General features: G+C 38.1%; 1 protein-coding gene across 1 annotated transcript; it reads left to right on the forward strand.

The window, feature by feature from the left end:
* The first annotated feature begins 4,310 nt into the window (after positions 1–4,310).
* Positions 4,311–19,188, forward strand: LOC140167369 (probable tubulin polyglutamylase ttll-15). Its single transcript, XM_072190678.1, has 8 exons — positions 4,311–4,535; positions 6,728–6,809; positions 7,777–7,876; positions 9,561–9,630; positions 13,684–13,802; positions 16,208–16,280; positions 16,808–16,921; positions 18,794–19,188. The coding sequence occupies exons 1-8, from the start codon at positions 4,386–4,388 to the stop codon at positions 18,914–18,916; spliced, it is 831 nt and encodes a 276-aa protein (XP_072046779.1). The 5' UTR covers positions 4,311–4,385; the 3' UTR covers positions 18,917–19,188.
* The last annotated feature ends 1,860 nt before the right edge of the window (positions 19,189–21,048 follow it).

Consider the following 21,048-nt stretch of genomic DNA (forward strand, 5'->3'; position numbering starts at 1 on the left):
ATCTATTTATGACAAAATTGGTGGCGCTATTTAGTTACTGGAAATTAGTACTCTCTAATACAAAAAATTTATCTTATTTTGTTATGAAATATGTTTATAAAATTTCTTTGCTGCTTGTTTCTCCTATTCCATCTGTTTTAAAGACAGTATTGATCACCTAACCTTGCAAATGAATATAATATGATTTAGGATAAATAGCGATGCTATTATATAAGACACTCAGTATGCCAGTGACCATCCTCTATTGTTGATCGATACATGTTGAAATCAGCATAATTCAGAAATACACCTTTTTGCTTTGCAATTAATTTTCTCGGTCATATAAAAAAACGATTATTTTATTTTATTTTCAGTAATGTCGGATAAAACATGGCACCTAGATTTGGATATAGGCCTACCTGTTTAAAAATATCTGGTGTTATAATTAGAAATTGTGTCTTTTAGTGTAATATTTTTAATTTTTATAGGCCCCAACTTCGCCCGTGAGCTTTTTTTTGGAATTAACTTTTTAGCGTTTCATAATATAGTTCGCTAAAGAAAGATTTATCTCAACTCTAAGCAATCCATGTCAACTCCAAAGATGTGCACCGCAGTACCTCTTCAATTTTTTTCTTTTTCTGTGTGGTGCTTGAAATTTCGCATTTCGCATCACATATATGGATTAGTGCAGATTTCGACCTCTCTGACCCAGATGTTGATTGTGGAACTTTCTCGAAAAGTTGTTTTTTCTTCAAAATCCATGATAATTGTGTCTGTTTGCTTGTAGTAATCAGCAGCGGAGGTCAATTCATGCATGGTGTTAATAAGCTGTGACTCACGAGAATGACGGAATCCATCTGGTTCCTGGCAGAGGAGATAGTGTTGGTCGAGATTATTCATAACTGTAGAATGCACAATATGTTCCATGAGTTTACAACATATGGGTGTGAGACTGACCGGTCTATAATTCAAAGGATGAGATTTGTTTCCTTCCTTTGAAGATGGGGCTGATGTTAGCTTGGAACCAACCCTTGGGGAGTATTCCTGTTTCCAAAGATGATGCAAAGATTATGTTGAGAGCAGGGTCTATCCATGGCGTTATGCCATCATGTCCAGCTGCTTTGTTGGGATTGAGATCATTTAATAGCCTCCAAAAACCTTCCTCCCTAATCTCTATCTTAGGGATCTTTGGGATGTCCAAAGATGGTGGTACCGGTACAACACCAGGAGGTTCCTCAGTAAAGACAGAGTGGAATTGGGTTTTGAGTAATTGTGCCTTCCCTTTGTTATCCAATACAAGTTGATGTCCATCTCTCAGAGCCTGGATGCCACTGTTATCAGTTTTAGAGTGTTGATGGTGATCACAAAAATGGCATCGTGGTCATCCATGCCGGGTATGTTTCAATAGCGCTCTCTGATTTTTTGTATTTTACTATTCTCAGAAACGATACAAACCCGGCATTCAGCTAGCAATGGATACGTTTTCAAGACTAGGGTTTCGTACACACCGATCATACGAAGAGAAACCAGACCATTGTGATATTTTATGGACTCATACTTACCCCTTTCATAATTACAAAATAGTGCGACTCTTAATCAATCCGAAAAACAATGTAAAGGTATGTATAAAACCGAGAGTATTATTATAGTCGTCAGTGGAAACACAGGTAAGAGACATCCTCTGTCTTGGGGCACCCGCAGTAGCGTAATTAGCGGGGTAGGGAAGGGGGTGATGCAGGTGAGGCGGAGTGTGCGCCTGAACAAAAAATGAAGAGAGAAGAGTGCTCTACTTACAAAAATGAAAGATAAAATCGGAAAGTCAGGCCGCTTTATGTGCCACAGGTACTAGGGAAGCACGGTGGCCCAATGGTTAGAGCGCGAGCTTCATAATCGAAAGGCTGCGCGTTCGAGCCCCACCACGGCCAGTGTGTTGCGTCCTTGAGCAAGATAGCTCTATTCCCAATAGCTTCACTCCACCCAGGTACACATGGATACTCCTAAATGTATGAATTTTATTTTTCAGATCAATCATTTTCCAGGAATAGGAAGCATATGCGTTAAATCTACCCTCAACACTGCGTCACCTGTCAGCAAATACATACCAAAGACATACAAGATGCCAGATGATAGGAAGAATTTTATAAAGGAAGTAAGTGTTGCTTTTAATGACACGTTCTACACGGACACAATTCTTTCCGCCCGACGAATACAGCGCTTAATCTAAAAATGTATTTTACGATTTGCCGCATACATCGTTACATTAATGTTACCATAGGGCATTAAATTTTGGTGTGACATTCCTATTACTGAACACGGACGAAAACTGCATGTGTGTAATTTACACCGCAAAGGCATCATAACACATGGATCCTTTATCACCATCGTTCAGCCGCGCTGTGCAATATATTGGCGGAATCCTTCGTTCATGTATAGAAAATGCACCAAATTTGGCTTAGAGCTTACAACGCTGAATAATTCTTGATATGATACCGTATTTAGTGAAACATTTCCAGATGACTTCAGATATTTAGGTTGAAAAACATACTTTTTATGTGATTTTTACCACAATTCTTACCCAAAAAATGTCATTATTACAAAGGATATAACTTCCTCAAGGATCCTCCGCAGTAGATTTTAATCTTCTCCGTTACGTAGCTGTGAGTTTGCCGATATACTGTAGGCATAAATACATGCTGTGACACTAAGGACGAACCTTCTCTAGACTTTTATGAAAAATCCATCTCTGCCGGCATTTCAAATGATGAAACTCACACACCACAATGAGTGTCTTCAAGAAAAAATAGTTTAAGGTCACTCAAGCGTAACAAATTTGTCAAAAGGATTGCTTCGTAACATCATAAATAATCGCTAGATATCGACTATTTAGTACAAGCAAGAACAGGACACAACAAATATACTGCATAACATTTTCCAACTGACTTTGTGCTGACGGTTAGTAATTTTACAGATTTTCCAAATAGGGAGTTTGGTCAAAACTCTGAATGCACCATTTTTACGCAATATCTGTAACATCTATTAGAAACGTCCAATTTCTAAAATCTAAAATTCTTATGAAAGCTAAATATATGTACATTGTAGAATTTAAAACAATATAACCAATAGTAATGCTCTTCATACCTAAAAATACAAATTTTCCGGTATAAATAATTATGTGACACCCTGTACTTCCATCACGTGTCTACTTAGCCCATGAAGACAAAATTTACTGAGTATGCCTAATTGCCTATATGAGGTTAATCCAAACTTCTTCAGGATCGGATACATAATCGACGCTGTTATTCTACATGTATATAAAACCCGATTCTAAAATCATATTTGCATAATCTTAATATCCTATTTGCGGACAATTATTGTGTCAAATAATTTTTCTCAACCAAAAAAATCCGAACTTGACACTCATCACGTCAAAAAATAACAACAATAGCACAATGACCTGTCACATTTGACCAACTAATTATTGATAATCATGCACAGTTTTTGTATGTATCCTTGATAGGTAAGCAAAACCAAAAATCTTGAGAAGGAGCAGGTATGGGTCGAGAAAAGTCATTGCACAGGAACGTTACTGTGAAGGCCACACACGGTAAATAGACATAAACTATGAAAAGATAGGCGTTCTGCCTAAAAGACAACAGAGTTACTCCTATATTTAACCATAGACTGCTATAATACTACGCAACTGCATTAACCCTAACGCTTTCGCTGTATCATCAACTGCAGAAGTGGCTCGTCTGCTCTTAGAAAAACAAGTTTGTGCTAATGTTTTCTATCAGAAACGAGTCTCCAAGTATTTATACTTTACAGTATTGTAAATCTCCTTGTATTATGAATGTGATATATACTCGTATATATTAATCGATATACCAAAATTGCTTACCCTCCCCTTTTGGCTTACGAACGAAAGGTTCAAAGTCAGCAAAAACATCTGTATCCAGCGATGCCGAGGTCTTCATCAGTGCTTGAGCGCCGTACGCTGATTACATCATCAACTGCAGAAGTAGCTCGTCTGCTCGGGTTAGAAAAATATGTTTGTGCTAATGTTTTCTATCAGAAACGAGTCTCCGAGTATTTATACTTTACAGTACTGGGGCCCAAGCACTGATGAAGACATCAGCATCGCTGGATTTAGATGTTTTTGCTGACTTAGAACCTTTGCCATGTTCAAAGACTTTTGTCCGACACGGCGTTTATTTTATAGGTCTATTGGTCTAACGGCTCGCATCCGACACTTTACGGAAAACAACTTTTATCATCTAGTAGTTAATTATAGTTAATTATAATTTATATTATTTCTTCCAGAGATTGACCTTGACAGTGAAGGAATTATTCAAACATTTATTCACAATCAGTTTCTCCTTTATGGTCACGTGATCAGCTTGGGAGTCATGGTGATTATCACTTCCGTTTCGCCGTTGAGGGTGTATACATTAGACAATGGATGGATGGTCAGGATCGCAAACAAACCATATCATCCCGTAAATTATAGTGATTTTGAGACGTTCATAACCAATTCAGGATCAAATAATATGTTTGAAGTAAGTATAAGGCTTAAACGGATAAATTTTTGCTCTTTTCTACAACACGCGTGATGTGTTAAAGCCCAGGCCTTTTTTATCGAGAAAGAAAGAAAGAAAGAAAGAAAGAAAGAAAGAAAGAAAGAAAGAAAGAAAGAAAGAAAGAAAGAAAGAAAGAAAGAAAGAAAGAAAGAAAGAAAGAAAGAAAGAAAGAAAGAAAGAAAGAAAGAAAGAAAGAAAGAAAGAAAAAAAGAAAGAAAGAAAGAAAGAAAGAAAGAAAGAAAGAAAGAAAGATAGAAAGAAAGAAAGAAAGAAAGAAAGGATCAAATAATTTGTTTGAAGTAAGTATAAGGCTTAAACGGATAAAATGTTGCTCTTTTTTACAAAACGCGTGATGTGTTAAAGCCCAGGCCTTTTTTGGCGAGAAAGAAAGAAAGAAAGAAAGAAAGAAAGAATAAAGAAAGAAAGAAAGAAAGAAAGAAAGAAAGAAAGAAAGAAAGAAAGAAAGAAAGAAAGAAAGAAAAAAAAAAAAAAAGAAAGAAAAAAAGAAAGAAAGAAAGAAAGAAAGAAAGAAAGAAAGAAAGAAAAAAAAAAAAAAAAAAAGAAAGAAAGAAAGAAAAAAAAAAGAAAGAAAGAAAGAAAGAAAGAAAGAAAGAAAGAAAGAAAGAAAGAAAGAAAGAAAGAAAGAAAGAAAGAAAGAAAGAAAGAAAGAAAGAAAGAAAGAAAGAAAGAAAGAAAGAAGAGAAAACTTAATTTCTTGGGTGCGGTTTTCACTTCCCCTCGTGTTCCAGACATGGCCACAGGGGTCTCTCTTGGCTGACCAAGATTAGCGTGTCCTTATATGACTGTTTGCTAGATGACTCAATCGCATCACGTGGAGTCCGCGCTTACATATGCTCCATGAATAAAGGTTTTTTGATATTTGGTACGGTTAATGTTAAGTTACTCATGGGAGGAATATTAAGGTGTTATCAATACAGTACAAAACTAGTGGCAAATGGTGGTCATAGACCACAAACCTAGCTGGGGCATGTTGGTGTTTCGGAGGTATCTGACCCATGCAAAATTTTCCAAAAATGTTCCTCTGGTCATCAGGTTTGTTGTCACCGAGTTTGAGCCCATGTACCTCTTACAGATGTCCAGATAACGCTATTCTAAGATTAAGCCCCAGATGACCTTTGACCTGACCCCTTCAAAATGTTCCAAATTGTTCCCCTGGTCACGAGGTTTTTTGTCAACGAGTTTGAGCCGTGTATACCTCTTACAGATGTCCAGATAATGCAATTCTAAGAGTTGACCTAAGATGACCTTTGACCTGACCTGCATATGTTTCACAATTTTCCCCAGGTCATGAAGTTTGTTGTCACAGAGTTTAGCCCCATACCCCTTACAGATGTCCAGAAAATACATTTCTAAGATTTTACCTCTGTATGACCTTTGACCTGACCCCTGAAATGTTCCTCTGGTCATGAGATTTGTTGTCACTGAGTTTGAGCCCCATACCCCTATTATTAATTATAAGTTTTGACCCCAGATAACCTTTGACCTGACCCCTGCAAAATGTTCCAAAATGTTCCCCTGGTCATTAAGTTTGTTGTCAGCGAGTTTGAACCACGTACCCCTTACAGATGTCAAGAAAATACATTTCTAAAATTTGACCTCTGCGTGAACTTTGACCTGACCCCTGCAAAATGTTCCCCTGGTCATGAAATTTGTTGTCATCGAGTTTGAGCCCCATACTCCTTACAGAAGTAAAGATAATGCAATTGAAAGATTTTAACCCTTAATGACCTTTGACCCAAATTCTGTATGCAAGTTATAGGCGTGTGGTATAGCCGATGCATATATGCAAATGACATCATTGTACTATATAATATGTGGCAGAAGAAGCATTTTGAAGGTATTTGGTTAAATACCGGAAATGCCCCCTTAATGACCTTTGACCCCAATTTTGTTTAGACCTTATGGGCACTGGATATAACTGATACATATGTGCAAGTTACGTAATTGTAGGGTGTAACCTGTAGGAGGAGGAGCATTTTGAAGTTATTGCCAGAAAGAAAGAAGAAAGATCGGATAGCAAAACAGTACCTAGCTCGGGGGGTTGAAAACCCCCCAGCTAGGTAACAAGAATTATAACTTCACAAACATGGAAAATACACCACAGTTTTTGCCAAATAAAATAAAAATTTATGAATAAACATATTTCACAGTTTGAACCCATGCGAAGATTCTTTGATCACACAGGCTATTCAAGAAGGCAAGCTTTGATTGCTCATATGCTCTCAGATCTAGGTGAGTATTAAACTGGCTAAGTTATTATTATTATTGTTAATATTTTAGTGTTAGTGTTATTATTGGTATTATCATAAGACAGTCGTAACGCTGTTTACTGTTTTTGTCCAATTTCTTTCTATTTCTTTCTTTCTTTCTTTCTTTCTTTCTTTCTTTCTTCTTTCTAACCATTCAGTAATCAGCTCCTGACCAATCAGTAATCAGCTACTAACCATTCCGTTATCAGCTCCTGGCCAATCAGTAATTAGCTACTAACCATTTAGTAATCGGCTCCTGACCAATCAGTTATCAGCTACTAACCATTCAGTAATCAGCTCCTGACCAATCAGTAATGAGCTACTAACCATTCAGCAATCAGCTTCTGACCAATCAGTAATCAGCTACTAACCATTCAGTAATCAGCTCCTGACCAATCAGTAATCAGCTACTAACCATTCAGTTATCAGCTCCTGACCAATCAGTTATCAGCTACTAACCAATTAGTAGTCAGCTCCTGGCCAATCAGTAAACAGCTACTAACCATTCAGCAATCAGCTCCTGACCAATCAGTAATCAGCTACTAACCATTTAGTAATCAGCTCCTGGCCAATCAGTAAACAGCTACTAACCATTCAGTAATCAGCTTCTAACCAATCAGTAATCAGCTACTAACCATTCAGTAATCAGCTTCTGACTAATCAGTGATCAGTGATTGAACAATCGGTAATCCGCTACTGACCAATCAGCAATTATTGGTTTAATAGTGATCAGCAATCAGTAATCAGTATTTTAAAACCTATTTTGATTCACCTGGTGTTGATCGGAGAAATGAAATGGCAGAGCATGGCGAAAAAGTACGGTAGTTTCTAGGCATTCTTGACATGGTGACTTCAAAGAAAGTTTCCGATTACTAAGACTAAACTTTTTACGTAAACACACGTAGTCTCTTATGTTCTGTCTTCGACTATATTTTGTGCATTGGTTTCAGGAGTAGAGCAATCTAAAGTTCAATCTATCAGAGAGCAAGTATTCGACGCAGTACAGGATGTAGTGTACAACAAACGGGAAATACTTGGAAACGTTATGAAGTAGGTGTTCCAAAACAAGCTTTATTTAGGGCTAAACATTTTGTTTTGTTCTGTAGGTGGCGTGAAAACCTGCGGATTTATTATTATTATTAGTAGTAGTAGTAGTAGTAGTAGTAGTAGTAGTAGTAGTAGTAGTAGTAGTACTATTACTATTATTATTATTATTATTATTATTATTATTATTATTATTATTATTATTATTATTATTATTATTATTGTTATTATTTTATTGTTGTTATTTTTTTAAAAGTTATCAAATTATAGTTATTGTCAAATTAGAATATGTTAGGTATAAAACATATTTTAGGAAAATTATAGATTGATTTACTTTTATTGGATATTCAGTGATTTCAAATTGCTTTTAAACAAAATGTATGAGGAAATATGTTACCATGGTTGCCGTTTTAATCCATACACCCCTTATGGAAGACCTTTATTCGAATCAGCTCCCTGAAGGGCTGAGTCCAATTGAAATCTACACTTCCTGTATGGGAGATTAAGATCATGTCTTCAATATGGGGTGTATATTTTTCAAATGGTATTTTAGCCCAATGAGAGATTCTGATTTCCAATTGTTTTTTGACTATAAAATACCGTAAGTGCCTTTGAATTAACGTACAGGCGCTAGTCCTCAAGTTCGTAATATACGTAGTCCGAAAATACGGTTCACTAGTTTGAAAACACGGTCCGATATAGCTGTATAGTTTGCTAGCAACATAAAAAGGGTTCGCCAGTCCGAGAGTTATGCTGGTTTCATACTTTCTGCCGCTTGCCGCTGATGAAAGACAATGTTGTCGCTCAGCATCGCCAAAAAAACCGTATCATGTTCTCATACGTCCGAGCGGCACCGCACTCGAGTTGACTTGAATTGAACTCCCAGCGATGCGGCCGCTTAGGCAAAGCGGTGGAATGATCGATATATCTTCTTGACGCTGCAGCGAGCTGGTCACCGCTAGCGTTTCTGGTGCGAGTGCGCAGTAAAGCAAAATATTCATCAAAGCGGTAAGCAGCAGGAAAGTATGAAACCAGCATTAGAGTAGGGGTTATGGTTAGGGCTAAGGTAAGGTTTTGGATTTGTGTAAGGGTAAAAGATTAGGGTTATAATCGAAGACGCGTCTGACGTCACTGTCAATCAAATTCCCTACGATCCTTGATTGATTAATAGCGCGTAATTAGTAGATCGATTTATTTCGTGCCGATCGGAGAAAAGGAATAGCAGAAAATGGCGAAAGCGTACTTTTACAAGAAAGCATCTTTTACAGGCATTATTGACATGGTGCCTTCGGAAAGAACGTTTCCTACTATAAAGACCTAAATTTGAGATGGTTTGTATGTTTGAAGTTGCAAACGTAACAATAGTCATCATCACGACACCGTGCTCAAGTTTGATTGACAGATGACGTCAATTATAGAGTACTGGCAAACTTTACGGAGTAGCGACCCTTAAGACAAACGGATATGGATGTAGACCGTTGAATTCCATTAATATACTGCATAACAATGCAGGTCCAAAGGAGGTCTAGTCACCGTATGCAGTAAATATGAAAGAGTAGCCTTAAACTTCAAAACTGCTTGGTCGAAAATTTATATTCACTAAGTACAGAATGATTTGCGTCAAGAGCAAAGGTGTGTGTAAAATGGTAAAATTAAATTGAAATTCTTTCTTCTTTTTCAACCGATATAGTTCAAGCTTTTTCGAAGTGATGAGGTGGGATTTCATTATAGATGAGGACATGAAAGTCTATTTGATTGAGGTACGGAATAAACATTATGGCAGATATTATCTTAACATAAGTTAACAACTGCTATGGAATACGCTATTCTAACTGAAATCCATAACCTCTTTGGAAGACATAACCTTAACCTACCACACAGGAAGTGTAGATTTCAAATGGACTCTCCCATTCATGTAGACCCATTTGAAATTCACACCCCATGTGTGTTAGATTAAGGATATGTTTTCCATAGAGTGTGTCTGGATTTCCACTGGATAAGCTCAATTGCTATTGTACGACTGTGTGTAATAAAATACGAGTTCGACCCCCGAAGCGTAAAGTAATTATCTTTATAATTTATCGTGAAAATAAATTTTGTTTGGCTGCAGCATCCCTTCAGTATCTCCCAGGAGGTGCTAGACATATATTGTGAGTACAGTGTGCGCGGCCGTCCTGGTTTTCTCTTCCAATGTGGTGGAATATAAAGGGCATATTCTTTCACAGGCTCGTCGTCTTCAAGACGCAGTATATGGCCGAGAAATTTGGCAACCAGTGGAGTGGTGTTGGTCAGATTGTAGATGGTTTGATGTTTAGCATGACTCTGTAGCAAGATGTTGCAAAGGCATTGATCTTGTTTTCCACGTCCTTGGTGATAACCCATGACTCATAAAGAAAGACAATAACACAAGTTGTATCAAACAGCTTGATTTTTGTTTCGATTGGCAGGGATGGGCTTCTCCAAAGGCGTTCCAGTTTCCAGAAAGCTGCCCTGGCTAGTGCTTTTCTTCTTTTTAGGTCTCCAGCACTAGAGCCCATATTGGAACCCAAGTACTTGAAGTCTGTGACATGGTTGATGGTACTACCATAGACTTTAAGTGCTGGTTGGGCGTTACAGTTTGCAGTCATATATTGTTTCTTAGGTGCGCTGATGACAAGGCCTAGAAATGCTGCTGCAGTTGCAATCTGCGACTGGGCCCGGGCTGTGGAAGATCCAGCAGGGCAATATCATCAGCAAAATCCAGGTCATTCAGCATCCTAGCAGAATACCTGCTTGACCGACGTGGGTCGGTAACAATTCCAGCGTCAATTCAAGAGGTTGATTTCTTCCGAAGGTAATCTACCAGGATAATGAACAGGAATGGTGCTAACACATCACCCTGGAGCACTCCAGTTGTTACTTGGTAAGGCTCTGAGACTGAGATACTACTTCCATCTACCATAACGGCACAATTGGGGTCCTTGTAGAGCAGCTGGATGGCATTTACCACAACCTTTGGTATTCCATATTGCCGCAGCACTGAAAACACGACGTACCTGTTGATGGAGTCGAAGGCTTTTTTGAAGTCCACAAAAGTGACTGTCAAGGGAAGTTGGTACTCCTTGAAACCTTCCATGATCCTACTCAAAATGTGTATTTTGCTGAGTCACAGCTGCGACCTGATCTAAAGCCAGCCTGGTTGCTTCTCAGTAAGGGATCAATGTGAGGTCGGATCCTGATCAAAATTATCTTGTTGTACACTTTTGCGGGAATGCAAAAGCAAAATACCACGGTAGTTTGTCATAAGAAAAAGGGGTCGCCTTTCTTTGGTAGGAATGATTACATTTGTGACCCATTGACGTGGCGGTGTCAGCATTGAGAATACTTCCATGAAGAATTCAAGAATCATATCAATCATGCTATCTCCTCCTCCCCCTGAAGTGCTTAAGCAGTTATAGCACAATCCAATGCTGCTGCCTTGTTGGTTTTCATGGCTGCTATTGCTTCGACTACTTCTTCACGAGTTGGGGGCTCAGTGATGATAGGAAGTTCTTCAACAGCTGGTGCAGGAAGTTCTGTGGCTGTTGTGCCACTGTCGTTGTTAAGGAGTGAGCTAAAATATTCCTTCCATTCCTCAAACCGTTCATGGTTACTGGTTAGGGCTGTTCGCTCCCTCTTTTTGACTTTCACCCCTTTCCTTGAGTTCTTCCCAGAAAGCGGGTGTATGATTTTCCAGGTGGTGGTGTAATTCTCATGGACCAGCTTCAGGTTTTCCATTTGCTTATTGAGCTCGTCAGCTTTATAAGAGTTGTTAAGGCTGGTGTTCAAATTCCTCCATCTTTCTCTAGCTTGACGAGTCTTTGAAATGGAGTACTGCTTTTTGGCCTCATCCCTGTCAAGTTTAAGTCTGATGTTGAATCTGATACCCAACTTGGCAGTCCTCATGGCTCTTGCTTTCCAATAACTTTCTCAGCAACTTCACGAACCGCTGTTTCAAGGGTCTCGTACCTATCGATCAGAGATGGGTCTGGCGTCATCCATGCTCAAGACCTGGAATCTGTTTGATAGCTCCAACTGAAGTTCCTCCTTAGTATCAGGATCTTGCAACTTCTTCCAGTTGAATTTGGGTCTCTTGCAAGGTTTTCTTTTGCTTGTTCGCAGCTAGACTGGCAGCTAGACAGATGCTCTCAATACGATGATCGGAGTCCACTTCTACTGAGTTGTATGCTCAACAGTTAAGGCTAGAATTTACCCGCTTGCTGTTTATTAGAATGTGATCTCACTGTGCATGGGTTTATCCAGCTGGATGGGTCCATGTCCAGAGACGGTCCCTGGGTTCGGGGAATCTCATTTGGGCCGGTCTGAGATTGTACTCCTGGCAAGTGTTGACCACTTGCTCACCATTGTCATTTGTTGAATCATGGTAGCAGTATGGACCAATGACTCAATGATGGAAAAGACGACTATCTGCTCCTATTCTGGCATTAAAATCGCAGAGGACGAGATGGATGTTGTCCCTTTTTATACCATCCAGGTGGTCAGATAGAGATGAATAGAATTCCTCCTTGTCAGAAGATAGATGTTGAGCACTCAGTGGGTGCATATCCAACAGTGATGCTAAGCTGAGGGTTACCATGGAATGTTACGAATAGTATCCTCTCAGAAACAGCTTCAACACTCTGACATCTGTGGCTGTGCTTGGACATGACCAGACCCACTCCTCCGTGGCTTAATAGCAGAACTGAATAATAAAACCCAGTTTCTATCGTCTAACCAAAGTTCATCAGTTGGGCTTGGTGTAATGAGACGATGCTCTTGAATTCCGGCAATGTCAATACCGATCAGCGCAGCCCATGAATAGCTGATGGATTTTGATTAAAAGTCCGTACATTATAAGTGTATAATTACAAAAGTTTGAAGGTAGACAGGCGACAATAATCAGGGCCAACAGTTCGTGTTCTTGATGGTGTGCCGATTTCCCGCTGGTCCGTCATGGAGTCAACAGTAGACTGCTGCTCATCTACCCTCAGTATTTTTTGAAGATTTGCTTGTGAATTACTTAAGTCCAGTCCCTGTTTCAGCTTTTTTTTCTGGACACACAGCAGCCTAGATCTACCAATAGAGTAGTAGTTCGTGCCTGATCCGGAACATGTTGGCCACTGTTGGAAGGTTGACCAATGATGACATATTCAACACCATCCTAATGACCGTTGAGAAGTAAATCTTCCTCTTCCGCTCTGAAGATATGGAGCCATTAAGATAGGCTACTCCAATATGAAGAGAATCACTATACCGTCCTTGACTCCCTAGAATACTCAAGAATATAAAGATGGAGCTTGATGTTCATGGCAAGAGACCTTGGAACTAAACTAGTCCTACCAGAAAAACAGCACCCAATCTTACTGCACTGTTCTCCAGCATGTTAAGGACAAAGCCCGGCCAGAACATAACTCACAAGTGCTCTTGAAACTCCTGAGGGATGTGAAGGTTTATTGCGGTGCACTTTGGGTATGCGATTCTTAGCCCCTAATTTGATTATATTGTTAAATTGGGTATGGATTGACTTTGTGCCCCACAGTCCGAGTGTAATTTGTTGTGTGGATTTGTCCCACGGTGACTCGGCAAAAGATTAATATGTCTTCCCAGTGCAGTTGTTTCGTTTTTAGGTTGCTAGCGTCTATTTTTTTTCAAACCATCATTTAATTTTTCGGGCTATTGAAAGGGGCGGCAAAATTCATTTCCTCCAGCCCCGGGTAAGAGCGGTCTATGGGGAATATTACCATGATTATCTATACTTACTGTACATCAGTTCATTTTGATTTTATCTTTTCCAGGCAAATATGTCACCAGACCTGATGAATTCACATTTCTTGGTTCGAGCCAAGAATTATAACACCATCTTTAACACTATTACTACAATAGGTTACCGACACGGTAGCTGGAACACCAACGGGTCAGTATTACAGTTCCCACGTTAGTAAACGTTTCCTCGTTTCAAATTATAAGTTTTGTTGTCTCTTTTGTTCAGAAACCAACAATCAGGGGATTAAAAAGTGGAGCAGAACTGGTCTGCAATCAATACACTTTTTGTGCTGGGAGTGCACAGTAGGGTATATAACCATAAGTATATAATGGCAGGACCGCGACACTCCGGAGGACAGCAGAGGACAGAAAAATGTGACTCTCCTGCTAGTCTCCTACACAACCAGTTAATTATGTTTTTGTTCATACCGCATACAGTCTGGCCCGCGCCCGAGACTAGCAGGAGAGTCACATTTTCTGTCCTCACATCGGTATAGGCCGTCTGCACGTTAATTGTACGGAGTGTCGCTTCTCTACCTTTATTTTCTCTGATAATGGTCTGTTGTGCTAAGCATAATTATCATCAATGTCCAATCGATCCCCGTGTATGCGATATGTATATAAATAGACATACTGCTTGTTTAAAAAAATTGTGCAAGTGGAAACTGGCATCTGTGGCAATTATACAATATTGGTGTGACATTATGCTTACATCAACGTCATGGGAGCAGTCCTAGCTTTTAAATACTGTTTGTTTCGTTCATGTTGGTTTCGTCAATCCAGAGATCTGCTTCACTGAACACAAATGTATGAAAACCCTTTTGTGCCACTCTTTAGAAAATGTACTAGAATGTTATATATCCAAATACCTGTACAGTACAGTTAATAAAAGAACATTCATTTGTAGGATTAGAAATGATTTTGTAACAACTGCACATTATAAATGTATTGAAGACGAGGGCAGCAAGATGGGTTGCTACAGGTGACGGTCATGGAAGGGGCTCTGAGTGACCCATGTACACGAACAATAATGTTAAAGACCAAACTGTAAAATGGACTAAACTGTTGAGTTCAAGCAATGTCGGATTCAGCTGATGCACACACGGAAATATGCTTATAATTCACGATCAAAACCATCAATGTATAATCGTGCATTACGCACAATTATGTGCAATATTTCGTTGACACGATTTTAATTTTACAACAGAGTGTGCAATATTTGTCTGTCTTTTAACATGTCTTGAGTGACAAAGAAAACAGTATTTACCATCACAAAATCATTGACATGTACATGTATTTATCTTTACAGCAGAATGAGAAATATTTATTTGTCTTTTAATCTGTTTTAAGTGGAAAAAGAGTATAATTATACCTGTATCATGATAAAACAGCAAACACCATTTTGTATTGTTGTATAATCGATGCATTCTTTTGATTTCACGAAGGAACTCTTGATTAACTTGATGCTATCGTTGATTTACATGTACAGCCCTCTTCCCTAGTAAAAGTGGCACAGTTGTGATTTTACCCTTTCGTTGTTAACTAAACCTTTCTCGAGATTAAAACAAGCAAATTGAACAGAACAAATGGCATTCGAGAGCTAAGGCTCCGTCCTTGACGTTAGTGTAAGCATCATGTTACAATAGTATTCCCTATTTGCCAAAGAGGGCGCTTTTTACTTGCTCATTTTTTTTTTTGAGACGGGCTGTATCTCGATGGTTTATATTTGTTCACAGGGAAGGCTAATTTGGAAATCGAACCCCCACTTTCAAATGTAGATTGACTTGTTCGACTTCTCTGCTTGTGAATACTGCACTGCGAAATTTAAACACTAATGTATACTTTGATCAAGGTATCTTCAAACCTGACATTATGCGGTTTTACGATTATGTAACGAACTGAAAAGAAAACCGAAAGTGCTTTCTACAAATTTTAAGTTTCTAACCAAAGGGTAGAAACAAAGATATCGATAATGATGTCTGCCATGGGCTTAGGGAGGATAATAGGAAACCACGAGACCAAAACCAAAACTAAAACTCAATATTTGAAATGATTGGTTATCTAACACTATTACTACAATAGGTTACCGACGACACGGTAGCTTGAAAACCAACGGACGGGTCAGTATTATAGTGACCACTTTGGTACACGTTATTAAATACACTATTATACTACATTTAAGTTACCAATACGGTAGCTGGAATACAAATTTGTCAATATAGTTGTATCTACGTTGTTAATTCTCTATAAATTAATCTCTAACTTGACTATGCTAACACTATGAACTAACACTTTAAACTGAAGGAACCCTTCTGGAACAAAATGTCGTCCGCAACGTATGCTCCAGTACCACAACATGTATACAACATTCAGAGGGCAGCGATTCGTTGCTAAAGTTAATCTAAAACCTGCTTAATTTTGGAACTTGAATGAAAAGAGTCACAGTAAACCAGTGTAATCACTGGTGAGATTACGTTTGAAATATAGTTTGATGCCCTGATTAACGTTATAAGGATTCTATTTTTTTTTTATCTATTTTATATCTTTCATCCGAAGCATACGAGGTAAAGACATCAATGTTGATCTTAAAGTGTGTTTTACAGAAATTTGTGAAGCCTGTGAGCTAAAGGTAAATTAAATCATATTTATGGTTTATTTACGGAAAAAAATCATGGCACTATTTTAAAAACAGCATGCAAATATATTTTCTTTTAAATTTCGAACTTGGCGCTTACCTTTGTGATTTAGAAACCACATTTAGTTTGGCCCTATATTGCTATTGGTGGTCCGATAGATCTTTCTATCGTACCATGGGGATGAAATGTATCGAGCATAATAATAAATATTTACATAGTGTTATAGTACCATGCAGGTTATGATAGAAAGAGCTATCGGTACATATCGACGGAGCACCGATGTCAATAGAGGACAAAACTAAAATGAGTGCCTAATACAGACTGCTAAAAACCTATAACATCTAATCTAAAATAAAACATCACAATTCTTTCCAACTCAGTATTGGTTGATCGAACATTTAATACTCCTTGGGATAATCGTAGCAAAAAGTAAACTATTCCTTAACTGACAGATATAAGAAACGTTATACGTGTTCGGGTGTTTACAAGCCTTGATACTATATTCTTTGTTCATGTATAGGAATGCTACTTATGTTCAAAATGTCTACCGGATGAGATAAAGCAAATGTTACGAACATCATACATGGAGCATGTTAACAGACTTGGTCTGCGGAGAGTACACCCGAAACCTATGGTAAGTGTAAACTTGATTCATACTACAGTCGCTCGCTGGAGAGTACACACCTAAACCTAATGTAAATGATGAACTTTCGTAAACATAAGCATCAGTAGGATTATAGATAAGATTAAGGGACCGATCGTTATTTACGGCAGGGTGGGAATGGGTGTTTTGGTAAATATATCGACAACAAATTTCGCGTTCCCCCCTCGCGTCCGCTCAAAATTTTCGCGTTCCCCCTTGTTTTCCCAATTTTCTCCATTTAAAAGTTAACAATCCCCCCTCCTGGTACAACTAAAAATTTCAGGTTCCCCACTCAAGACCACCAAAAAATTTCGTGTACCCCCCTAAATTTACCCATGCCCCCCCTGCCATAAATAACGATCGCTCACTAATTTACTTTTTGTTTGACAAATCCAAATATTATCTACTCACACGATTTGAGCTTTCGCCATGATGCCTTGATCAAAAGTGATCTGCTCAACTGTAGTTTCCGCGGCGTTTGGATACAATCTCACTCCTCCGGATCGAAGTTTGTTTTGACAGTGGATCATGGCAAACACATTAAAACCTCCTGGGCGCCACTTTCAAAACATGTTATGTACATATTACGGTCCATCGAGAAAATGCTGTAATGCCATATAGGTTTAAGCACGTGCCATCAAAAATAAAAACGGGTTTGAAACTTGGCTAAGAAGTAGTTTTGATTTTAAAGATCAGATACAGATACATGTTATTTTGTGATATGTATAATTTGGAAAGATCTGAAATAAACGCTCTAAAAACTATTATTTTATATTAGGCCTATACGTGTAAAATGAGAGAAATACATCGGGTTGTTATTTCTGATTTTGGTCAAACACGCAACACAACCTCTAAATCACCATCAAAAATACTATTTTTGATTGGTAATTTTGACTCAAAAACGAATATATTACACCTGAATAATATCCTTTTGTACTATCCTGTAAAGTTCAATGTCGTTTTGTTTAATTCTGAAACTGGATAAAATCTGTATCTTGCCGCGATGCCGCTGTTTTCACACTGCACGAGAAGCATGCTGCTCATCAAACTACGGCAAGCATCTCAAACGAACTTCCGTGTATAGCCACTTTCCCTGAGCTTTTTCCACATAAAAAACAAATGTTGTAAATTACTACATGAAATAAAGCCTGTAGAAATTTGTTCTATAATACCAGCTATGAATTTTTTAAGTTGAAAATGCATATGTTTAAATTTTATAATGGAAAATTATATAATGTAGACTGTATATTGTATAGGCCTATAGTACAACGACGGCCATCAAGGTCGTGCATAGAGCATTTCCAGTATAAGTGGATCGAGTCCACTTGTAAACGCGTTCTCACTATGCTGTTTAATACCACGTCCTAGGTACGAGACTACCTCAATGAGGTGGTCTCGATGCTACATCCTTTATGTAGGATCAAGACCACTTATTTCGCGTTCTCACTATAAAGCTTGAAGTGGACTCGATGTAGGATCGAGTCCACGTCCTGGTATCAAACAGGCATAGTGAGAACGCGCCCAAACCAAGTTTTCTCACTTAAAAATCGCAGTGCAAGACAATTGTTGGTGCGTTGGATGTAGATTTACATTTTTTTGTGTTTTTATTCAATTTTTTAGAATCAGTTTTCAAATTCTTCGTTTATATCCTTTTTACGCACCATGCAAAAGAGACCAAAAACGCGTTCTATGCTACTAAAAAAATGCCCCGTATTAGACCACGCCGAGTGATTGCTTTCTCCTTTTTTGTACTGTGCTACAAACCGATCAAAGAAATAATGTCACCATTTATTAGAACTAAATATAGTACTGAACAATATTATCTTCAGGTCTTAAGAATCATACTTTTTTTTTTAAATCCAGGGTAAGGAAGCAGCTCACAGGCGCCTACATGAACAAAACGTTGGAAATATAATATCACGAGAGTTTATCAACCAAGCGTGGATAACCGCGAAGTGTGTGGAAGATGAATATTGGTGCACGTAGCGACTACTATGGTCCACGACGAAAATCCTGCAAAAGTAAGCTTTGAAGGCAACACTGATTGGACGGAAGTCAGAGAGAAACACAGGGGAAATCTTTTACGTCAAACATGTAGTTCTGAAATAGGAATATTTGACTTGACTCTAAAGTAGAGTTCGCACAATACTTTTGGGTGTTCTTTTTACCTCTGAGACCTACTGGGTCAGAATCTGGCCGGTGTCACCTTGGGGACGAATATTTTGATATACTTTGAAGCGATATTTGAACACTTTCAGTTTTTGACCCCTAATAATATTAATAATAATAATAATAATAATAATAATAATAATAATAATAAGGATAATAAGGATAATACAAATACAGGGAATCTATGTAAAACTTTCTATATTAAACTATTTAAACTGTTATTTTTCCTGTGAACATGTAGAGTGTAGTAAGGACGCACCATTAGATTCTCAGGGGGCATGGGAGTTTGGGTCAGGCAGAATTTTTTTTTCGCCTCCGAGAGCACAAATTTTTTTAAAGCCGCCTTCGGCGGCGAAGTATTTTATTTTCAATTTTAATGTAAATTTTTATACAAAGTTCGGTGGGGGAAATTTTTTTTTTACTTATCAGTGACGCAAAAATTTTTTTTTTCGTCTCACTAGTGGGTAAAGTTTTTTTTTCGTCGCACTAGTGGGAGAATTTTTTTTTTCTTCAAAAATCTCCCATGCCCCCCTGGAAATCTAATGGTGCGCCCCTAACTGTTGCAAAATATCAGCAGCCCAATGCATATGAAATAACCTTGAACCAAACACAAAACAACCACTGAATTAATGCTTCGGTAAGCATCTGTTGGGACCATATTGAAATAGGCAAACAGCCTGTCTCAAAAACAATGTGCAAAGAAAAAGCGCCCTCTTTGGCAATTAGAAAATAAATTTGGTGACATAATGCTTACATCAAGGTCAAGGGCGTAGTCTTAGCTCTCGAATGCCGCTTATTCTGTTCAATTTGCTTGTTTTAATCTCGAGATATGTTTACTTAACAACGAAATGGTAAAATCACAATTGTGCCACTTTTGCTAGGTAAGACGGCTGTACATGTAAATCAATGATAGCATCAAGTTTATCAAGAGTTCCTTCGTGAAATCAAAAGAATGCATCAATTACACAACAATACAAAATTATTTTTACTGTTTTTACTGTGCAGGTATAATGATTCTCTTTTTCAACTTACGACAAATTAAAAGATAAATAAATGGAACAAATATTGCACACTTATAGGTTAATGAACTTATAATGCACACGCGCTGATGTTGATGCGTCTAATGCACGAGCCCGATTAGCCCCATTAGACGCATCAACATCAGCTATCTTCGATTTACATATGTACAGCCCTATTCCCTAGTGGCACATATTTGATTTTACCCTTTCGTTGTTAACTAATCATATTTCGAGATTTAAAAAAGCAAATTGAACAGTCCAAACGGTATTTGAGACCTAAGACTGTGCCCTTAAAGTTGATGTAAGTATGATGTCACAGCGGTATTTGCTAATTGCCAAAGAGGGTGCTTTTCACTTGGACAACTTTTTTTGAGACAGGCTGTATGTAGCCGGGCTATCCATGGCTTGCAACTTTTGGTGATGTGCATGGCGCGTGTCTGGGATGAAACTTGTGGTTTGTACACGTATATTGTATGTTAAATTATTTGATGCCTTGTATTTGCTTAATCATTATTCTGTATTGTTTGGTGCTCTGTCTTTTGTATATGTTGTAAAGCTAACTAAAAACTTAACTACATATTTAACACGCAAACGTTTATTTTAAGAATTATTTATCCTTGTCTGACTATTGTATTTCGCAAATGAGGTTGTGGCTGCCGGTATATACCCGGGGTGAGTACCAATAACATAGATGATAATTATTATATAAATGCCAAGTACTCGGACTAGAGTGCACTTTTTGCCGCACTCAGAGCACGAAAGAGTCTAGTCCGAGTCCACTCCAATGAAATGCATGTAAAATGTTAAAGTCTCTACCCAAAATTAGCTTTCAAACTAAAAATCAACAATTAGTTTGATTTCAAATCTGTTGACCATAACTTATGATATCGCACGCATCCACTTATATTAAAGGAGTATTTCGTGATCCTA

This window comes from Amphiura filiformis, chromosome 13, assembly GCF_039555335.1.
Source record: "Amphiura filiformis chromosome 13, Afil_fr2py, whole genome shotgun sequence".
Taxonomy (NCBI): domain Eukaryota; kingdom Metazoa; phylum Echinodermata; class Ophiuroidea; order Amphilepidida; family Amphiuridae; genus Amphiura; species Amphiura filiformis.

Excerpts from the sequence above, each read along its gene's own strand:
- LOC140167369 (XM_072190678.1), top strand. The coding sequence starts at position 4,386 with ATGGTGATTATCACTTCCGTTTCGCCGTTGAGGGTGTATACATTAGAC. Across the intron at positions 13,803-16,207 it reads GGTAGCTGGAACACCAACGG|CATACGAGGTAAAGACATCA; the intron begins GTCAGTATTACA and ends TTTCATCCGAAG. Across the intron at positions 16,281-16,807 it reads GTGAAGCCTGTGAGCTAAAG|GAATGCTACTTATGTTCAAA; the intron begins GTAAATTAAATC and ends GTTCATGTATAG.